Source organism: Apodemus sylvaticus, chromosome 18 (genome assembly GCF_947179515.1).
Source record: "Apodemus sylvaticus chromosome 18, mApoSyl1.1, whole genome shotgun sequence".
Taxonomy (NCBI): domain Eukaryota; kingdom Metazoa; phylum Chordata; class Mammalia; order Rodentia; family Muridae; genus Apodemus; species Apodemus sylvaticus.
Window position 1 is genome coordinate 45,254,965 of NC_067489.1, and position 20,268 is coordinate 45,275,232.

At 48.7% G+C, this 20,268-nt stretch overlaps 1 protein-coding gene across 1 annotated transcript in view; it reads right to left on the reverse strand.

The window, feature by feature from the left end:
* Window positions 1–20,268, reverse strand: part of Wwc2 (WW and C2 domain containing 2) — a 154,999-nt gene that overhangs the window by 37,391 nt on the left and 97,340 nt on the right. Inside the window, exons 5-10 of the mRNA XM_052162251.1 lie at window positions 18,121–18,200; window positions 13,132–13,261; window positions 9,194–9,340; window positions 7,879–7,952; window positions 4,252–4,494; window positions 384–473 (exon numbers count right to left, since the gene is read on the reverse strand). Coding sequence (XP_052018211.1) covers window positions 384–473; window positions 4,252–4,494; window positions 7,879–7,952; window positions 9,194–9,340; window positions 13,132–13,261; window positions 18,121–18,200 — 764 coding nt within the window. The remainder of the gene's footprint in view (window positions 1–383; window positions 474–4,251; window positions 4,495–7,878; window positions 7,953–9,193; window positions 9,341–13,131; window positions 13,262–18,120; window positions 18,201–20,268) is intronic.

Here is a 20,268-nt window from a genome sequence, read left to right on the forward strand (position 1 = left end):
GAGAGGGCACCTCAAAAGGCCAGAGCCCCAGCTCCCCGGGAATGCCAGAGGGGCATGCTAAGCCGTGTGAGGAAGTCACAGCAGGCCTCCCCGCCTGCCCGGAAACAGGTGGGATGAGGGCAGAGACACGATATTTCCTCAAGTCTTCAGTGACAGATAAACCCTCTTTCTGTAGAATATTTCCAAATGCATTCTAAACATAAATATGGAGTTTAGAGCGAAAAATATGTTTCTAAATTTGGTAATTTAAACATTAATTGAGTGGGTGTAACTTACTGGTTTCCTTTTAAGCAGCTAAAAAGCAACTAAAGAGAACCCAGGACATGCCTGGATGCTGTGGAAAACATTTCCCTTGCCGACCTTGACGACCCTAACGAGCTTACCTTTTAAGTTGTGAGTACAGGTGAGCAGTTAATTTAGTAGTTTCTTCAAGTTTCTGGAGCAGCTGTTTTCTTTTCTCTTCCAATTTCAATCTGGGGGGGGGGGGCAAAGACATTAATTTTCAAATATCATAGAAACCCAAACTAAACACCAGAAAATCTCCGTATCCAGGAATCATGTGTAAGAGGGCGCCATCCATTTTGGCCTTGGTAAAGCTTGGAACACTTCAAATGCTGACAGTGAAACTTGCCTCAGTAAAAGACTTGGCCCCAGTCCTGGAGAAATGTCAAGGAGGTCACAGCAGCAACACTGAGCACAGCCCAAGCCTGCGGATCTTAGGGGACAGCAGGCCTGCGTCTCGCTTAGAAACCCTTAGTCAGCAATGATAAGGAAATGCAAAAGGCCGCCTTAGGTACTGAATTGGTCCTGTACTGCTGTAAAATGGAGCCTAAGGACAAAAAAACGAGACCGCTGATTTCCTGTGAGCTTCCCAGCTGAGAGAGATCGCCCCACAGTGCTGTGTGTGGTCATGAAGGCAACTCGCCTCCCGAGCCCATCTTATTACTTGGAGCAGAGTATCGTAGAGGAGGAGCATGGTAGAATGTTATCTTGAAACAAACTTGTTTCAAAACAGGCCAGGCCTCCAAGGAAAACGCAAGGAAAAAGCTGCCTCGGCCGGGGCTCAAGACTTCATCCAAGGAAGGCCTTGCCTTGGTCCTGGTCTGGGATACCAACCTTTGAGCCCAGGACCCTCTGGCAAGCCAGTGACCAGAGGGGCTCACCCTCCTCGCCTGAGAATGGCGGTTACGGTCCTCTGTGTCTACCTGATAAGGCAGGAAAGGATCAAAGGGACGAAGGCAGGGAAAGGGCCCTGCAGGCCACAGGACAATCACACTTGCTCACAGCCCCGCAAGGTCCTCATACACACAATTAGCCACACCAGTTTGAAGAAAAAAAAATAAAATCTCCCTCATTTCATTTTATTTATAGGAACCTATTCCTTTGACTGTCTACAACCCAACTTCTATTATGTGTTCCAATTTAAAAGTAATTCTTGCCATTTTCTGTAACACCGGCATGATCAATTCTTTCGCAACTTTTACAACTGCATTTTAAAGAAGAACAGCTACATTTTGAAATCTCTTAAACAAATCTATTCCATCAGGAAGAAAAATTAATGTAAAGAAGAACTGAGTCAGAAGTCACAAAGGTCTGGCGGAAGCCACAAACACTGCCCAAGCACATAGTACGGATCAGTTTTACTAACAGGCGGGTATTTTCTCCCGTTCTCCAGGCTGTGATGTCGCTCAGCGGCTGCCGTGCCGGCTCCTGTAGGCTGCTCTCAACTTCCGGTGCTCATCGGGAGTGTGTGGGTGTGTATGTATGGGGTGTATAGTATGTGTGTGTGCATACATATGGTATGCATGGTGTGTATGTATGGTGTGTGTGTGTGCACGTGTGTGCATGTTGTATGTGTGTGGTATGTATAGTGTGTGTGTATGCATACATAGGGTGCATGTGGTGTGTGTGTGTGTATGTGTGTATGTGGTATATGTGGTCTGCCTGTCTGTGACTCTGCACCTGGGAAAGCGTCCGTGCCAGCGACCCAGTAAAGCAGTCTCTTTTCCATTAAAAAATTAAATAAAACACATGGCACTCACACACACACACCCCTGCCCACTTGTTTTAAATAATCTTCCGACGCCTTAGTAACATCTAAGTGAGCCAGGCACATTGGCGATTCTAGGTAAGCACCTGGAATTTGTGGGAGGCAGCAAAAATGTGTCAGCAGCAGGAAGCCGCAGCTTGAGGAATGCCAGCGCTGTGGGTGAGCATACGGATGGGGCACAGAAAGGGAGCACAGTTTCTCCTTTGCCCTGATGCTCGCTCTCCCACAATGAATCTGGTTTGTGCAGATACTCTCAATCACCACTAGAGGGTGATCTCAGCCACTGCTGCGGGCTCCCTGCAGGTGTAATAGTGGCAGCAGAAATCAGGCTCAGGATACACAGGCCGGCTGAGAATTAAAGTGAGCTTAGTGTCTTGAGACCACGTCTGAGTCACCCCTGCTCCTGAAATAACGAAGAACCCGCACAGGATGGAGAACAGGAAAGCTTGCGGAAGGCAGCAAGGAGCTTCCTTCGGTGCCCATGTGGGCAGCAGGAAGAAACTGCAGGTCTGGTACTGACTTGTGAGCGCTCCCTTCCAGGCTGTGCCTGGACTCCTCCTGCCTGCCCCGCCCCGCCCCGCCACTGAGGAGGTGAGGCTTAGAGAGGCAGTCCCTGAGTCAAGGTTCAAGGGCAGGATGGGAGCACTAGCCTTCCCAGACTCAGCTGCTACGAAGGACGACAGAGACTCAGCCTTAGCACCTAAGGTGAGCGTGAACACTCGGGAGTCTCCACAGCCTGAGGTCTATAGGCAAAGACTCAACCAAGCATGATCGAGGTGCTCAAGAAGAGCCTGGGTTTGATCTGATCATGTGACCTTGTTCCCTAAGCCACACCGTGTTGCAGTGACTTGCTGAGCACGTGCCTTCTATTAGGAATCCTACGTCATCTAGGTCAAGATGATGGGAGACAAATGCACAGTTTTTGTTAACGGTACACACTGTACAGGGGCAGCAATGGCTTGGGTGTCCGGGAGGGCCCTGGACCCAGCCAGCCCTTGGGACAGCTAGGGAACAGTGCAGGGCATTCAGAAGTGCGGAACAATGGAGATGGCCAGTGTCTCACACAGGAAGCTCACACACCCACCTCCTGCCTGCCCCATTCCATCCACTGAGGAATCTCTGCTGGAAACTTGTTATACAAATGAAAACCAGAGTTTTCTTTCTGTTGTGCCTGTTGGTGCATGCTACCCCAGACCAGCCTCACACCTTAACTAAAACTCTAATCAGCAATAGACAGAGAAAGCAGATGGAGGGAGGGGAGGGAGGGGGGGAGGGGGGGGGAGGGAGAGAGGGGAGGGGGACAGGTTAAGACCTAATCAGAAATGGCGGCTTTCCCTCCCCACCCCACTATTTCCACACTTTCAAAATATTTTGATGTTTAAAACTTGATATTTATTGAGAAATGAGGATTAGAGGGCAAGAGGCCAAGAATTAAGAAAGGAATGAGCTGTGTTCCAGATGGAAGTGTGAACTTATCTCCAGGTCTCCTGAGACACACGTGGGTTCGCTCTGGGGCAGACACTGCTCCCGAGCTCTCTGTGATGGGCACTGGTCTGAAGGGCTACAGCTTGTCACCAAGCAGACCCCCTGCCGCAGCAGTGTGTACACAGGGCTCTGCCACAGGTGTGCTCATGTCCCAGGGACACCCGCGTCCTGCCCACCTGCCTGCAGGACTGGATATTGTACAATAAATACCTCTTACTCCTTCCCAGGGAAAATAAATAAAAAACCCTGCCCAGAATGATTGCCTCTGCTTCAGAACAGGTTCCAAGTGACGGGCTCCACGCAGGGAACGGCTTGTGACTGAGGTATCAGAGAGAACCCTGTCTTTTCCTTTCCTTGTAAAATTAAAAGCAATAAACACGATTTCTGTAACAGCCTTGGTCGACTGAACTGTTGTTCAGAAAGCAAGTTCATAGCTGTTGTTATCAGACTCTCAATGATGCACCGCATTCCTGGCTTTCTGTCAGCATTCCCTAGTTATTCGACATCTGCCACGAGCCCTTCACGTTCCGGACAGACACAGAGGAGCCGATTCTAGGGCATAGGAGGGTGTGCCTCACTGCTCTAGAAAGACATTTCTTTTGCGTTGTCTGAGTCTTCTAACAACAAAAGCTATTTAGAGTCCCAAACCTGGGGCTCTGTCACCAGTGAGACACAACCACATGTCCAAGTCACCCTGTACCCAAAAGAACACAAACCTCTCAGCCAGAGCCCTGCTGGGCAAGCCCCGCCCAGCCGCCAGCTCCTCCTCCAGGCGCTGGCGCTCTGCCTCCAGGCGCTCCAGCTCGTCCTGCGTGCGCTTCTGTGGGGTGACAAACTGCAGCTCCTTCAGAAGTTCTTCTTTTTCATGAATCAGCATCAACTTCTCCTTCTCGATGTCCAAAGCCCCGGGCCAGGCCTCACCATCCAACTTTGACAGTTCTATTTTCAGGTTAGCCATGCTAAAAGACAGCGAAGACACAGCGCTCAGGACTCAGTCCCAGCCCAGGCTTGTAGGTGCAAAGGCAAAATGTCACATCCCTGCGACATGGAACAGCACACGCTCAGATCAGATTAACAGAAGCATCTGAAGCAGACTGCACAGGCGGGCGGGCCGGCATCCCTGGTGTGTGTGGACTGATGGGATGGTACCTACGAGCTTCTACTGAGAAGCACACCAGCATCTTAGTGCCCGAAAATGCTACTGTTGGAAAGTGAATCTTCTGGGTAAGGCTCCCAGCCCGCAGTGAAATGGTTCTTCCCAGAGCTGGGCAGAAGCTGGAGTATTAGTACATCACAGAAGGAAGACTCGAGAAAGAGTGGAGCTTTGGTCAAATCAGATTAAAGCAAAATCAGTTCGTTAAGGCTTTACATCACCAAGGATAGTGATTCCTCCCAGCCCCCCTTTCCTCAGGCCTCGCACTGAGAAAGCTCCCATCCACAGGCCTCTGCATGGTAAGCACTAATTACTGAGTAATCCTGTACTGTCTTGGGGGTTATGGCTTCCGACCTATGCTCCCCTGTTCCGGTTGTTTGGCCGCACAGAGCAGGCACAGTGGACCTTAGCCAGCAAAGCGAAGGCGGCTTGTGTGGCCGTCACAGAGTGAAGGAGGAATGGACGGAGGAAGGCGAGGGGCCACAGCAGAGCCTCCAGCGGCTCGGCTCTGCCCAACCCCAGCTCCCCATGTCTAGAGTCCAGTCATGGACGGCCATGTTTCCGGAACTCCTCACTCAGCACTACCAGTGAGTTCTGGAACGAAAGGCTTGCTGTGGCACTGTTAGGACCACCGTCAGGACTTCCCACAAGATGGAAGCCGGTGGCTCCTTGGCCAGAAGGTACAAGATTCAGGTGCCCCTGGCCACAGCTGGTACTGACACAGACATCTGTGTCCTACAGAAACCACGGATGGTGACTTGGGCTACTGGGGAGCATATACCACACATGAAAACAGAAAGGGGATTTGATCTTCCTATTTGGAAGAAACTATAAAGAAAGAACTATTCTGAAAAGCCACTGGAAACAGCCGTGAAGCAGGACTGCACCTGTGTACCTTCCGTCTCTCGCTGTGGGTTTTTTACGACAACAAAAGCTATCCTAGATGGTGCATGCACATTTCTCGGTCCCCCAATGGCTGCTTATGAGAGATGGAACATCAGCTATTCTTCAGCTTTAACCACAAAACCATAAACAACTCTCTCAACGCCCTGGAAAATTAATCATCAAATTGCTAAATAAGCATGATATTATTAGCGTCACCGAGCGTAGAAAACAAAAGCTGCAGGAGACAACGGGTTCAGGGAAGAACAGCTCACCCCCTCCCTGTTAGCTCCCCTAAGGAGGGAAATGCATTTTTAACATATGCAAAATTCCTGTGAGCCCCTTCTGGTCAGCATTGCCAGTAACTGGAAAACCAATTCCAAACACCACCAGTGCCACCCGGTGGCGGTGGCAGAGCGTAATGACCTAGGTTTAGATGTGACAGAAGCAGGCCTGTGAGCTGGAAGAGAGGCACAGCAGAGGGAGAAGGTGCCTCTTACTCACAGGCACACGGGTGCACACACAGTGGGCTTTGTCTGAAAGGGTGCACAGATCTGACGGGGAGCCTGTGCAGGGGCTCCCAGGCCTTAGGGAGGGAAGCGTTACCCAGGCTCTAGAGGTAACTGACTGTTACTCTAGAGGTCATTCAAGGTGACCCGAAGGCAGCAAGTTCAAGTCCATGAGAGGCCGCACTCTGTAATTCTGAGTTACGGCCGTTGGTCTGCAGGACACCAGGCTTAAATCTTGGACTTTGTCCACAGCACAGCCAAGGACGTGGGGCTGTTGGAGGGATGGGCTGCCAAATATCAGCCCTTAAAACCTACTGAAGGCAGACCCCCAGTTCCATTCCTGGAAAGGAGATAGCCTAATATAAAAACCTTTCCTACCCTCAAGACATTTAAAAACTGTCAGGGGAAGTTTTAAGACATTAAAACTCGCTGAGTTAACCGCTGCTCAGAATGACGAAGGGACTTGTTCCGGGTCACTTGGTTAATCATTTGTGGAAGGAAGCCTGGCTTTCTGTTCAGTACACTCAAGACCCAAGCACTGTTTGAAACTCTGGCTAATGCAGAGGCAAATATTGTAGTAACATTCATTCACTTTTTGGGAGCCAGATAACCTCTAAGACCTATGGTCAATTGCTTTAAGTCTCTGGTAACAGCCGGGCGGTGGTGGCGCACACCTTTAATCCCAGCACTCTGGGAGGCAGAGGCAGGCGGATTTCTGAGTTTGAGGCCAGCCTGGTACAGAGTGAGTTCCAGGACAGCCAGGGCTACACAGAGAGACCCTGTCTCGAAAAACCAAAAAAATAAAAAAATAAAAAAATAAAAAAAATAAAAAATAAAAAAATAAAAAAATAAAAAATAAAAAAGTCTCTAGTAACAACAGACCCATCTGAACGGGTCAGGGTACTTATGGTTGCAGCCACAGCAATCTGAAGCCCTCCTAGTGTGTGAGGATGTAGCTCCTAATATGAACCAATGTTTAGTTTCTTAGAAGAAGAATAAATCAATCAGAATGACCTCCACCCTCAGAAACAAGTGGGGGTGCTGTAGTCTGTAAATGATCTGAGTATCCCCTGCTCACATTAGGGCCATGAGGCACCCCAGCGGAACCAAGGGATCAACGAGACAGGAGCACGAGGGTTAGTGAGAGCTCACGAGGTGCAGTGGAGATTCCCGCCTCTTTCCCTGGCCTGGCAAAGGGAACAGACATGTCACAGCACCTTCTGGAAAGCAGTAGGGAGCCTTTGGGACAAAACTTCTCAGAGATAAGTCCCCAGGAGAGGCACAGGGTCAGGCCACTGCACAGAGTTTCAGTGTGAGGAAGCAACCATCCCCCTTAGATTGGAAGTACTGTACAGTCTCAAAGCTTTCCTCCTACAAGGGAGAGGAAACGTTTATCCCCACCTTTCTCCTTAAATTCTCCTCATTCAAGATGGGCATAGTGGCCACGCCTTTAGTTCCAGCGGTTGGGAGGCAGAGGCAGCTCTGAGTTCCAGGTCAGAGTGAGTTCTAGAGCAATCGGGGCTACACGGAGAAACCTTGTCTTAAAAACACGTTAAATACATAAAATTTAAAAAATAATATAAAATTCTCCTTATTCTTCAGCTTTGCAGGGAGGGAGGAGGGAAGAGGGAGGAGGGAAGAGGGAGGAGGGAGCAACCTTTACCAGTTAGAGCACCAAGGGCAGGCAGGTGAGAATGGCAGAGTGTGTCTGTCACATGTCACCACAGTGGCAGAAGTTAGTCATGAGAAACAGACCCGCCTCAGAGTTCGCGACCACAGGGACAGCTCTGGACCCTCACCTTCTTTTGGCTTCTTCATACTGGAGACTCAGCCTGACCTTTTCAGCTAAATTTGATCTGCTTCGAACCCCAATCTAGTAAAAACAGGAGGGAAAAAGTCAATTAACTTGGCTAACGAAGGAAGTAAACTGCTTTTGTTTCTAAGAGGCACAAGTAATTGAAAAGCGTGAGAAAACGACTGTGGAAAGAACGGGCAGCCCCAGCTGGAAGGCGGTTATTCAGGAGGGAGGGGCCTCTACTTGGTGCATCTGCTTTGTGAGGACTTTAGCACCCCGTTCCCCACAGACAAAATTCAAGACAAAGATGTCAGGTAAGTGTGTCTGGTATCTGAGTTTATGAAGGGTATATAGGTCAATGAAATTGATGAAATGGAACTGATTTCTTCACTGAAATTTCCATTACTTAACTCATAACTACACAAAATGTAAACTAAAGAACCTCAGGAACTAATGTTCACATGGAAAGCCCTCTGGTCAGCATCCACCTGCTTCATGTCTGTCACACACACACACACACACACACACACCCCAAAAGGCGTAAATACAACTAGGAACTGAACAAGAGGAAATACTTGGAAATCACGAGGGAAGAGGAAAATGATATTCAGATCATAGTAAATATTTTCAAACATCAGCTATAATCCATGAACACTTAATCAACATCAAATTTATAAAAACCGATTAAAAAAAAAAAAAACATGCACTGGGATGTGTGGTCTGCATGAGTGTGTGCCCCCGTGTGGGTGTGGGTGTCTATGCAGACCATCGGGGTATCAGATCCCTGGATTGGATTTGGAGGTGGTTGGGAGCACCTGATGTGGGTGCTGGGAGCACCTGATGTGGGTGCTGGGAGCACCTGATGGGGGTGCTGGGAGCACCTGATGTGGGGGTGCTGGGAGCATCTGATGTGGGTGCTGGGAGCCTCGGGCAGAATAAAACACCTCTAAAGGCTGAGTGGCTCTCTAGCCCTTCTTGCTAGCTTTAGCCTTTTCTGCTTCTTATTAGGGGTAACGTTCATGTGACACAACTCCAATTCACACGCTGTAAACGAGGATTCGTTTCTAGCTTCTCAGTGGCATCTACCTGTAAACGCAGCCCGAGAAAGCCCCGACTGTGTGCACTTGGCACTTTCACAGGAAACGATGAAGCTGTGACTGAAAATGCATCTGGAGAATGAAGCACTGAATGTTCTCTAGCTCCTGCTGCAGGCTGACCCGCCCCACACCACCTATCCCATCCCCCACCCCCTCCACCCCTGTCCTTGCCCGGAGCATCAGGAACAGCACTGGGATGGCCGAAGCCCTCTGACCACTTACCTCTCCAGAAATGCTTGTCTGTGATCCAGCATCAAGGGTCTGTCTGCACAAAGAGAGATGAGAATTCACAGGACTAGACCTCAGATCCGGCTCGGAACTGCCCATGTTTTGATCCAAATGAAATCGCTCCTGCAGCTTAGCAAGACTCTGTAGAAAAGCACACAGCACCTCCTAAGTACAAAGACAGCGGGCAGCCCACTCCACAGCGGGCTGGAGGAAAAGGCAGGAGTCGTCCTCATGAAAACAATGGCTTCAGAAATGTGGCACAAGCACATGATTTTGGAAGTATGTGAGAGCTGATTCAAAAGATGGCCTCCCCTCTCCTGTGGATACTAGGATCTAGCGTTGTATTTATTTACTATATATGTAGAGTGTGTGTGTGTGTGTGTGTGTGTGTGTGTGAGTGATCCAGAAGTCGTGAACTACCTAATGTGGTGCTGGGGATGCCTCTTGCAAGAGAGGCAAGAACTCAACCGCCCAACTCTACTCTTTGGTCTCGAATGTTAACACAGTCTGCGATTCTTGTTTTAACACTTCCACCAAGGATCTACTGTAGTTTGACTATGGTCCGCGTGCCTTCCCTACATTCTCAGTGTGATGATGCTGACGAGTGGGGGAGCCTGGCAGGGAGGGGTTAGTACGCTATTAACCCAACTCTGAAAAGACCCCGATTCATTCCCAAAGAGCGCATTGGTATAGAAAGCACAGGTTTGACCTCTAACCTGCCCTGGCTTCCTGTCTCGCCATCAATCTCTTCAAGGTACAATACTGTCATTGTCAATACCAGTCACATGAGGAACTTACAAAAGAAATGGGGCCACGCATTCTTGGGCTTTCAGCCTCTGAAACTGTAAACTAAACAAGCCTTTTTCCTTTATAAAGTGGCTAACTTCGGGTGTTTTGCTATAACAACAGAGAACAGATTAATAGAGAACTATTCACTTAACATTTTAGGAGTTATGGAGCCACTCAATATTTATAATGTAACCTCTCATTTTAGATATACAGTAAGTCTTCCCATTTGGAAGGGCTACAGTTATACTACTTTATATCTAGACAAGACACAAGAGATGGGTCCGGAGTGAGTGGACCTGGAGCGGGGCCAGAGCAGGGGGCGGGGGGGGGGGGGGGTAGAAAAAAAACCAAGACCCAAGAGATGATTCAGTTTACATGAATATTATAGAACAGGCAACTGAAGCCAGAAGTTCCTGCGTAGCCTGGCCCCATCTGGGTCCATCTATATGCCAAGTGCATGGCCCTGCCTGTGGAGGTGACTGACAGCTCATAGCAAGGTGAGAAACCCAAGTGTGTGCACCTCTCACAGCTGCCCAGGCCGCACTCTGGGTTGACTTGAGAGGGTCAGGATGGTAGGGGAAGCCCAAGTCGACATTCTACGAAGAACATCTGATCCAGCTTGCTACTGTTAACGTGGCGATAGTAAGCCTGATGTTAGGATTTCCACCCTGGGAGAACAGACGTACGAGGCCTGTGGATCTGATGTGCACATTTGCAGTCCCTCAGGCATGCCAAGGAGGACAGGAGGTTCAGCTTGCTACAGAAGGACGTAAGGTTGAAAGAGGAGGGAAGGAAGGAACAGAGCGAGGGAGGGAGGGAAGAGGAAAGGTGGCAAATACCCGAGATCTGATTATTTTCTCCTTTCACAAGAACAAGCGTGCACTACACACACATATGAACATCTGATAAAACTCAGAGACACATCAAGTTATGCATTACAGAAGAGAACAAAGAAACATTTTGGTGAATGTGGTCAACTCTTCTTTCTTTCTTTCTTTCTTTCTTTCTTTCTTTCTTTCTTTCTTTCTTTCTTCCTTCCTTCCTTCCTTCCTTCCTTCCTTCCTTCCTTCCTTCCTTCCTTCCTTCCTTTCTTTCTTTCTTTCTTTCTTTCCTTTTCTTTCTGTCTTTCTTTCTTTCGGGGGTTTTTTTTTTTTTTCAAGACAGGGTTTCTCTGTGTAGTCCTGGCTGTCTTGGAACTCACTCTGTAGACCAGGCTGGCCTCAAACTCAGAAATCCGCCTGCCTCTGCCTCCCAAGTGCTGGGATTAAAGGTGTGCGCCTCCACTGCCTGGTTCTGTTTTTCTTTAAATGAAAATGATGAGTAATTTTTTTTTTTTTGTCTTAGCTGTGATGATGATACAGTTAATCAATTTGGTAGCTTGTGACTAATATGTTTCAAAAGAATAGAAGATACTGGAAAATAAACTCGGGGTATATTGCCAGTATGAAGAGAAAGAATATGACTGTGGAATTGGTTTTGAGTGGCTGTGTATTTATCTTTAGCTATACATAATTGTGTTATTGGATTTCTATGTAAAATATTTGCCATTGTGCTCAACTAGGTTTAAAAGTCAGCCAATATCTGATCTCACTTCTAGCTCTGTTGATCTCAGAGACTGCTAATTAATTATTCTGTGTACTTTAGTAACCAAAAGAATTCAACCTGACCTGTAGACAAGACCAAAGCATTCCGAAGAATCAAGGGCAGTCCTAACTTGATCTACTATAGGCACCAGTGTGACTGTGCCCAAGTTCCAGTGACAGAACTACCATGCATTTCAGAATTACCAATTTAGTCAGCAGGACAATTGTGCACAAGCACGAAGAGTTGACTAATGTTCTGCATGTGTTACATATGTGCTTAAGGCTGTTATATCTGTTTATAAAACAGCACAGACCAAGGCCAGCTGGGCTTACACCTCCATGTTCCTGCTTCCTGGCTCTGTGATTGGAGTAACTCACTGGGTTTCCTATGCTATAGTTCATGGGCTATAAAGAGGGCCGAGCAGCTTCTACATCAGGAAGGAGTAAGGGCCCTGCATGAGGAAGGGAGGCCCTCAGAAAGGACCCGGTACTAGCGACACTCCCAAGGATTTGTCCTCGACATCACTGTCTTTTCCATCAGAGCACTTCTTGCAAGTTATTTTGAAATTCCAAAACTGAAAAGCCACAAGGATATAAGAGTAGTTTCCTTATGCAGCAAACAACAGGAAACCAACACGCAGAGCCTGAATGTCCCATTTAAGTGGAGAGGTTGTGTTACGAACACAAGAATCATCGCTGACTTGGCCACTGCTCAAAGATGCAGACTACAGCTGACCAGATGATGATGAACTCCTAATTTCCTTATGTTTGTCACAAGAATAGGGAATTGGAAAGGAGAGGTCATTAAGACACGCCTGGTCGTGGCTCTGACAGGCGCAGATGCTAGACTGTGCCTCCTCCTGCTGCTGCTGTGTTTTCCTCTGCAGAGGATGATCTGAGGAGTAAGACCTGCAGCTGCAACCTGCAGCAAGAACAGGGATCAACTAGCACCTCTCCTGGAGGTGACTGTGGCTGTCCCCTGGCTGGGCCAGCATCCCCACCCCAGGACGTACCCATTACCTAGTGGTGATGGCAACACCGTCACGTACCCCGGGTGGGGTCACTGCTAGAGGAACCCTGAGAGTCTAGATCACACATGAAGTGTCCAATGCACTTAGGGGGAGGGGCTGAGATGCTAAGCTCTTCCTCCAGGCTCCACCTCCCCGGCTCTACCCAGTCTGAGAGGACACCAGAAGCTGGCAACCAACTCACCCTCCACAGATTCCTCAGCGCCTGTAACAGTCCAGTGGGCACGATGGGCATGGGCGGGGATCACTGTGCAGTGGGCACGATGGGCATAGGTGGGGATCACTGTGCAGTGGGCACGATGGGCATGAGTGGGGATCACTGTGCAGTGGGCACGATGGGCATAGGTGGGGATCACTGTGCAGTGGGCACGATGGGCATAGGTGGGGATCACTGTGCAGTGGGCACGATGGGCATGGGCGGGGATCACTGTGCAGTGGGCACGATGGGCATGGGCGGGGATCACTGTGCAGTGGGCACAATGGGCATGAGTGGGGAGCTTCAGGAGACAGACACAGATGCCCCACGACATACCTGCATCAGGTCTTGCTTTTCTTTTTCTCCTGAGCTGATTGCTTTTCTGATAGACTTCAGTTCTGTCAGGATGGCTTTGGCTTCACTAAGTTCATACCCACTCTGGCCTCCAGACATCTTTTCATCAATTCTATGAAGAGAGGAGGAGACAAGGGAAAAGAAATAAACAAGTGCAGAGGAGCCACCGGTTTGGGGGTGCCCTCCTGCACAGATGACTGCAGAGGAGCCACCGGTTTGGGGGTGCCCTCCTGTGCAGATGACTGCAGGAGCCGCTGGTTTGGGGGTGCCCTCCTGTGCAGATGACTGCAGGAGCCGCTGGTTTGGGGGTGCCCTCCTGCACAGATGACTGCAGAGGAGCTGCTGGTTTGGGGGTGCCCTCCTGCACAGATGACTGCAGAGGAGCTGCTGGTTTGGGGGTGCCCTCCTGCACAGATGACTGCAGAGGAGCTTCTGGTTTGGGGGTGCCCTCCTGTGCAGATGACTGCAGAGGAGCTGCTGGTTTGGGGGTACCCTCCTGTGCAGATGACTGCAGAGGAGCTGCTGGTTTGGGGGTACCCTCCTGTGCAGATGACTGCAGAGGAGCTGCTGGTTTGGGGGTGCCCTTCTGCACAGATGACTTTACATTATTGCTCTCACACCACCACACAGACAGAGCGCTCGCTCTCCCTTGCCCTCAGGTTCAACTTCCCATCCATTACATCCTCCCTTGGTCCCTTCCAAACCACTTTCAAGCACAAACACATTTTGGGCTGCTCCTGATGCTAGTGGAACCCAGTCCTTGCCACACCCAGCCTTATCTCTATACCAAGAAAGAAAGCTGGCAGGGACAACGCTGCAGCAACAGACGCACCACAGCTGCTGACGGACAACACTGCGAGCCTCCAGGGAGCGCTTGACGAACGCTGATTTGGACTAGAGAATCTCTTACAATATTTGGATTATGTGGTCTCTTATTTCTGTCAACTATATGAGAGGTATTTATTAAAGCCATGAACTGAGATGGCATGTCTTGCCTTGCTGGATGAGTGTGAATTTAGGAGAGACTGTCTGACAGGTGAGCCACTTTGCCCGTGTGCCTTGAGCTAACGGTTCTCCAGTGAGTTACTCTGTCCTGGGTCCCATGGATGTCCTTGTTTTACATCATTAGCATTGCTGGCTGGAGGATTTGAAGAATCATTATTTTTGAGGGGCTCAACCCCATTTTCTACGTCTTTGAAGAACTCGTTGGGTGTTCTGCATCCGGGTCTCCCCAGTTATGAACCTATCAGGGTTCCCTATGCTCAATGCCTCTGCTCCACCAGCCTTCAGGGCTACACAGCTTCTCAGACCTGCTTTGGGACGTATCAACAGACCCTCAGAGAACCGCAGGCACTAAATCAGAAGAAATGGACTCTGAGCTCATCTGGTTTAGGCCACTTAATAATTAATATGCACTTGCAATGTGAAAGGTGCAATCTGAATAAAACACAATGCCATTTTAATCACTTTGCCAAACAAAGTTAACTCCAACAAGTACAGTCTGTAGATAACACAGTTCCCTGAGTACTAAGTTAGTAAATATTTTATGCTACTGAGCAAGCAATTAAGCCTTTAAAAGCCTAACAAAATAAACTTGATTAGAAGGTCATTTGATAATGAAGTACAGACAATGAAGTCATAGAATTAAACACAAACACAAGAGACACATGCAAACACACAGACATACACACAGACATACACACAGACACATACATACACACAGACATGCATAAATATATACAGAGACATGCAGACATACATACACACAGATTTAGAGACACACAGACATACAAGCACATACACAGTTACAGGCACATAAATGCACATAAACAAGACACACCACAAAGACCCGACAGATAGATAGACAGACAGACAGACAGACACACACACACATACACACACACACACATACACACACACACACACACACACACACACACGGTAGGAACAAGGCCTTTGAGATCCCATTGTCACATTTTCCAAATGAAGAACTAAAGCCAGAAAGCTTCTGCAAATGTCACTCTCAAGCCACACAGAACAGCTCATAGAGCGACTACTCTGAAGTTGTGGACCGTGGCTGAGCAATCTTATAAACACAAGTCTAGAATATTCACTTACTGTGAAGGTATTTATCAAAGCACTCGTTGGGTCCTCCAAGAATCTTATACACCAACTTAGACCAGGCAGAGCTCACTAAGTCAAAGAAACACTGCTTGCCTGTGTCGTCTTGTCATTTACAAGCACGCAAACAAGCACTGCAGACAAACTGGGATTTTAGGAGCACATTAACATGCAACAGAAAACACGTCCAAAGCCAGAGTGACTTCTCCCTAGCTGTGAAACCTCGGTGTGCAAAGGTAAAGCCTCCCTGAACCAGAAGCCCAACCCACCGTCTGCACACAGAAAGCGGCTGGGGTGACGGCCCACTTATATTTCTGAGTTTTGCGTGCTGACTTACATTCTGAGTTTTGTGATTTCTCCGCGCCTCCCTCCACCCCTCCTTCGCTCACCTCCGATGATGTTCTTTCTCATCTCCAGTGCCCTTCCCTGTCTCCCCAGGCCTTCCCCCCCCCCCTTGACCTGACTGTAACAATATGAACATGGACTGACGGTTTACTGACATTTTGGTGGCTCTAGTTACAGAGCCATAGGCTTAGCCACCTTCTGCTCTTAAAATGGAGCACCATGTTTTCACTTTTCTGTGTTTGAATGAAAAGAAGATTTGTTTTATTTATTTATTTTTTAACTTTAAACCATTTACTTTATATCTGAAAGATTTATTTTTCACTTGTATGCTTTCTCTAGAAAATGTGCCTTAGAGAAAGACAGATTTTCCAGGGGATCACGTGTGCTTCTGACTGGTTCGGTGTTACTATCATTTCCACTTGGGGAGGCGGTGCAGGGGTTTCCTGGTATGCACCTAGACCCAAGCCACACTACTGCTTAGGCCACAGACAGATCTGAAGGCACAAACGGAAAAACACAGGCAGAAAGATGGTTGTGCATCCAGCATAAAACTGTTGACCAAGTCAAACAAAATCTCAAGGATAAATCACATTATAATTCAAGATGAAACAAACAAACAAACAAACAAACAAACAAACAAAAAAACAAATCCCACTCTATGGTGAAGTGAAATGTTGCAGAAACCTGCAGTGGGATTCGACTCAACATTCCCTTTCACAGCCTCTTAGGGAAAAAATAGACAGACAGACAGATTCTTTATAGAATAGGAAGTGAGTCTTTTGTTTTGTTTTGTTTTTAAGTCAGCTCTCCCAGTGTTTAAGTGATAACAGAAGAAGGAAAACAGCTTTGTTTTGTCTATACTTAAGAGCAACAGGAGAGGTCTCTGTCCTTAGATATTGTATATTTCTGCTCTTGGTTCATTCCAAGAAAGCCTGGATTTCTATACAAATGTCCATTGTTTTCTCATGGAATATTTCTGACAGAGTCTTAAAGATGCCTTAGATCCCTATGAAAGTGTTTGCAAGCACACGGCCTTGAAACAATTGAGTATTACTGTCACATCGACACAACAAACACAGCAAGTTTGGCTAACCTTTAACATTACGTGGTGACATGACATAATTTCATGGGTCTGAAAATGTCTAACGTATAGCTAAATATTTTGTGACACTCTTTAAAGTGTGTTTGATAGCCCACCTGCGAAGTTCTGCTTGTGTTGATACAGGAGTATCAAATCTAGATTGTTCTAGTCCGAAAGCAGCTGAAGGTGCTTCAGGTGTGAACAGGAGACTTAGCGAGAAACTGTCAGCCGACCCTGCACAGAGGCTGCAGAGGTGCCGGGAGACCTGCTTATTCTAACACGCGACTCTGAGCAGCACTAGGATGCACACACCTAGAAGAACATCCGTGCCTGACGTAGAAGGCAAGAAGGCTGAAACACAACACACCTCTGAGCCTACAGCCGTGTGTGACTGCAGGCCAAGCGGGGTGAGCGGCCTTACAAGCTGTCACTCAGCACGCAGACCAGTCAGCTCATGTTAAGTCAGTGAGAGTCACAGCCTTAGTGGGGGCAATGCTTAGATGGCAGCAGATTTCCTAAGAGCAGAAGGCAGACTAGGATTTCATGGGCAAAAGCAACGCTCTGGGCACATTCCAGAGATGTGGCTTCTGAGTTAGCCTGGCACTGCTAACACATTGCTGAGGAAACTTCCGGGAAGGACGTGAACCTGACCAGGGAAAGCCTAGGAATTCCGCCCTGCCCAGGCGGAGGACAGACAAAGCAGCTGGATGTCTCAGAGGCCACCTTTGGTGCTCCCTGTGGTCATATGGCTATGAAAACCATCTTTCCTCCATGAGCTATCTGTGGACCAGTGACTGGGAGAGAAAACAGGGGCTTCCACAGACTGGGAATGGCACGGGCTCCTTCAGAACTGGCCATCTTTTCCTACCTACGCTTCCCTTTAACCTGACTCATCTCAACCCTACCCCAGCCCACCATCATTTAGAACTGGAATGTAAAAAAACCAAGAATGTGGCAAATGAGGAACTGCAGGCGTCTTTGCAGAGTCCCACCTGCCCAGACCCCCTGTGATGGATCAGGCTGGACCCCACATGGTCTCTGGGACTGACAGAAAGGTGGACACAATCCCAGGGAGAGTTCAGAGCCTTTCCCCTCAGGCCCCCCAGTCCAGCCATCAAGGCAGCCAGCCCTGCACCACAATTGTGAGAGGCTGGCAGAGGTCCAGGACACAAAGTCAAAATTTTCGCTCTGGTTTTCTTTGGCTCATCGTTAATGATTAAGAAAAAGTTCAGACCTTTTCAAAGGGTATAGATTTTTTCCAAGTATTTTTGTGAGTTGATGGCCTTTGGAGTCATGGTGCGGAGCTTTAAGCCTATTACTTTCCCTGTTTCTTTGAGAAATGCCTTACGTAATTGGTATATCTCTTTTTTTTATTAGGGAGTTTTGAATTGCTGTAAAGTCAATTTTGGTATTTTAATACTCACTGTTGCAGCGTTTCGAAGCCTTGCTGCTTATAGAGAAGTTCTTGCTTCATCTGGGAGAGTTCTCTTTTCAGCTTTTTAACCTTCCAAGAGAAATCAGGGCGGTCGTTAATGTTTATGAATTAGTAACAGCACATTATTTCACAACAGAAGAAGTTAGCAAGCTAGTAAGCCTTTTCCTACTTCTCCATTACAAACATTCTGTGGGAGGCCCACGAGTTACTTTAAATTATCAGTGATGTACTGCGCTAGGTGCCACAGTTCACAGTCACTTCCTCAGCCACGCAGAAGGGCTGGGCGGCATCCTGGTCTTTGCTCTGTGTTAAGCAGCCAGTCGGGGTCACATGAGGACTCCATACCCTGGACTTCTCCCCTTCCTTTACGGGGCTCTGGGTGAGCAGCCATGCCCGGGTTCCTCACACATGCACAGTGGCACACGCCTCAGGGTCCTCACGAGTGCTATCACACTTTGCCTGAGGCTCAGCCCTTGCCTCCCAAGGGTGACTCCTCCTGCGTCTCTGAGTTAGTTCACGTGGTTCACCTTCTCATTAGCACTTCTCGGATGGCTCGCCAGCCCTTGCTCTGCTTTATTCACCCCAGAGTATTCTTCAACAGCGGCACGGGTGCTGTCTGCCACGGGACAGTGAGCTGCACGGGTGCTGTCTGCCACGGGACAGTGAGCTGCACGGGTGCTGTCTGCCACGGGACAGTGAGCTGCACGGGTGCTGTCTGCCACGGGACAGTGAGCTGCATGGGTGCTGTCTGCCACGGGACAGTGAGCTGCACGGGTGCTGTCTGTCACGGGGCAGTGAATTGCTCGGGTGCTGTCTGCCACGGGACAGTGAGCTGCACGGGTGCTGTCTGCCACGGGACAGTGAGCTGCACAGGCACTGTCTGCCACGGGACAGTAAAATGCACGGGTGCTGTCTGTTACGGGGCAGTGAACTGCTCGGGTGCTGTCTGCCATGGGACAGTGAGCTGCATGGGTGCTGTCTGCCACGGGACAGTGAGCTGCACAGGCACTGTCTGCCACGGGACAGTGAGCTGCACGGGTGCTGTCTGCCATGGGACAGTGAGCTGCACGGGTGCTGTCTGCCACGGGGCAGTAAAATGCACGGGTGCTGTCTGCCACGGGACAGTGAGCTGCACGGGTGCTGTCTGCCACAAGACAGTGAGCTGCACGGGCGCTGTCTGCCATGGGACAGTGAGCTGCACGGGTGCTGTCTGCCACGGGACAGTGAGCTGCACAGGTGCTCTGTCTGCCACGGGACAGTGAGCTACACAGGACCACAGACATCACAAACATCAGCAAGGGCTCTAAGCAGACCAGTGATTAATAAATATGTGTCATCACACTGATAGAGACTTTTTCTTCACTTCTGTTATCTGTTATATTCTTTGGCAATAATGATGTGACAGCTTGACAGATTAGGAAGCCTCACAGGCCTGTGTTTAGTCACAATCTAATGAAGGCCTTCACATGAGTGGCAGGAACTTTCACATATCAAGCGAAGTCAACTCTATTGGACCATATTTTAGTGTGTTTCTGAACTTTTATTTCTTTTTTTGTTTTCTACTGATTTTACTCATTGTGAAGTATTTACAACGAGTAAATACTCAGGTCTGGGCCTGAGGCATGGACAGGCACGGCCTCTTACTCATCCTGCCCCGGCGCCCTGACAGAAGCACGGAAGAACCAGCTTCCGTGGAAACAGTCACCAGTAAAATGAAGAGTTCCAAACAGCGAGGAAGCCCAGCGCAATGAGGTGCACAGGGTTTGTGCTCAGGGTGGTGTGACGGCCGACCCACAGCCGTCTGAGGAAACCGCATTAGGGGGGGTGAGAGGGCGAGTGAGTGCGCTCTCACTGGGGGAGGGAAGGCGCTCAGCGTGGGACAAGTGCCCTGATCATAAAGCCACTCTCCTCAGGAGGAAGGAACGCTCCAGTCGCGGGGTCACAAGGGAGAGGACGCCTGGGCTACAGAAGGTCAGAGATGCAGTCTTGAAGCCATGTTGAAGATTAATGCCTTATGGTAAGAGCAATGAGAACTGTCCTGTGTGTGTGTGTGTGTGTGTGTGTGTGTGTGTGTGTGTTATATAACTTGACACAAACTTTCTGGAAGAAGAATCTTAATTGAGGAAATTCCTCCGTT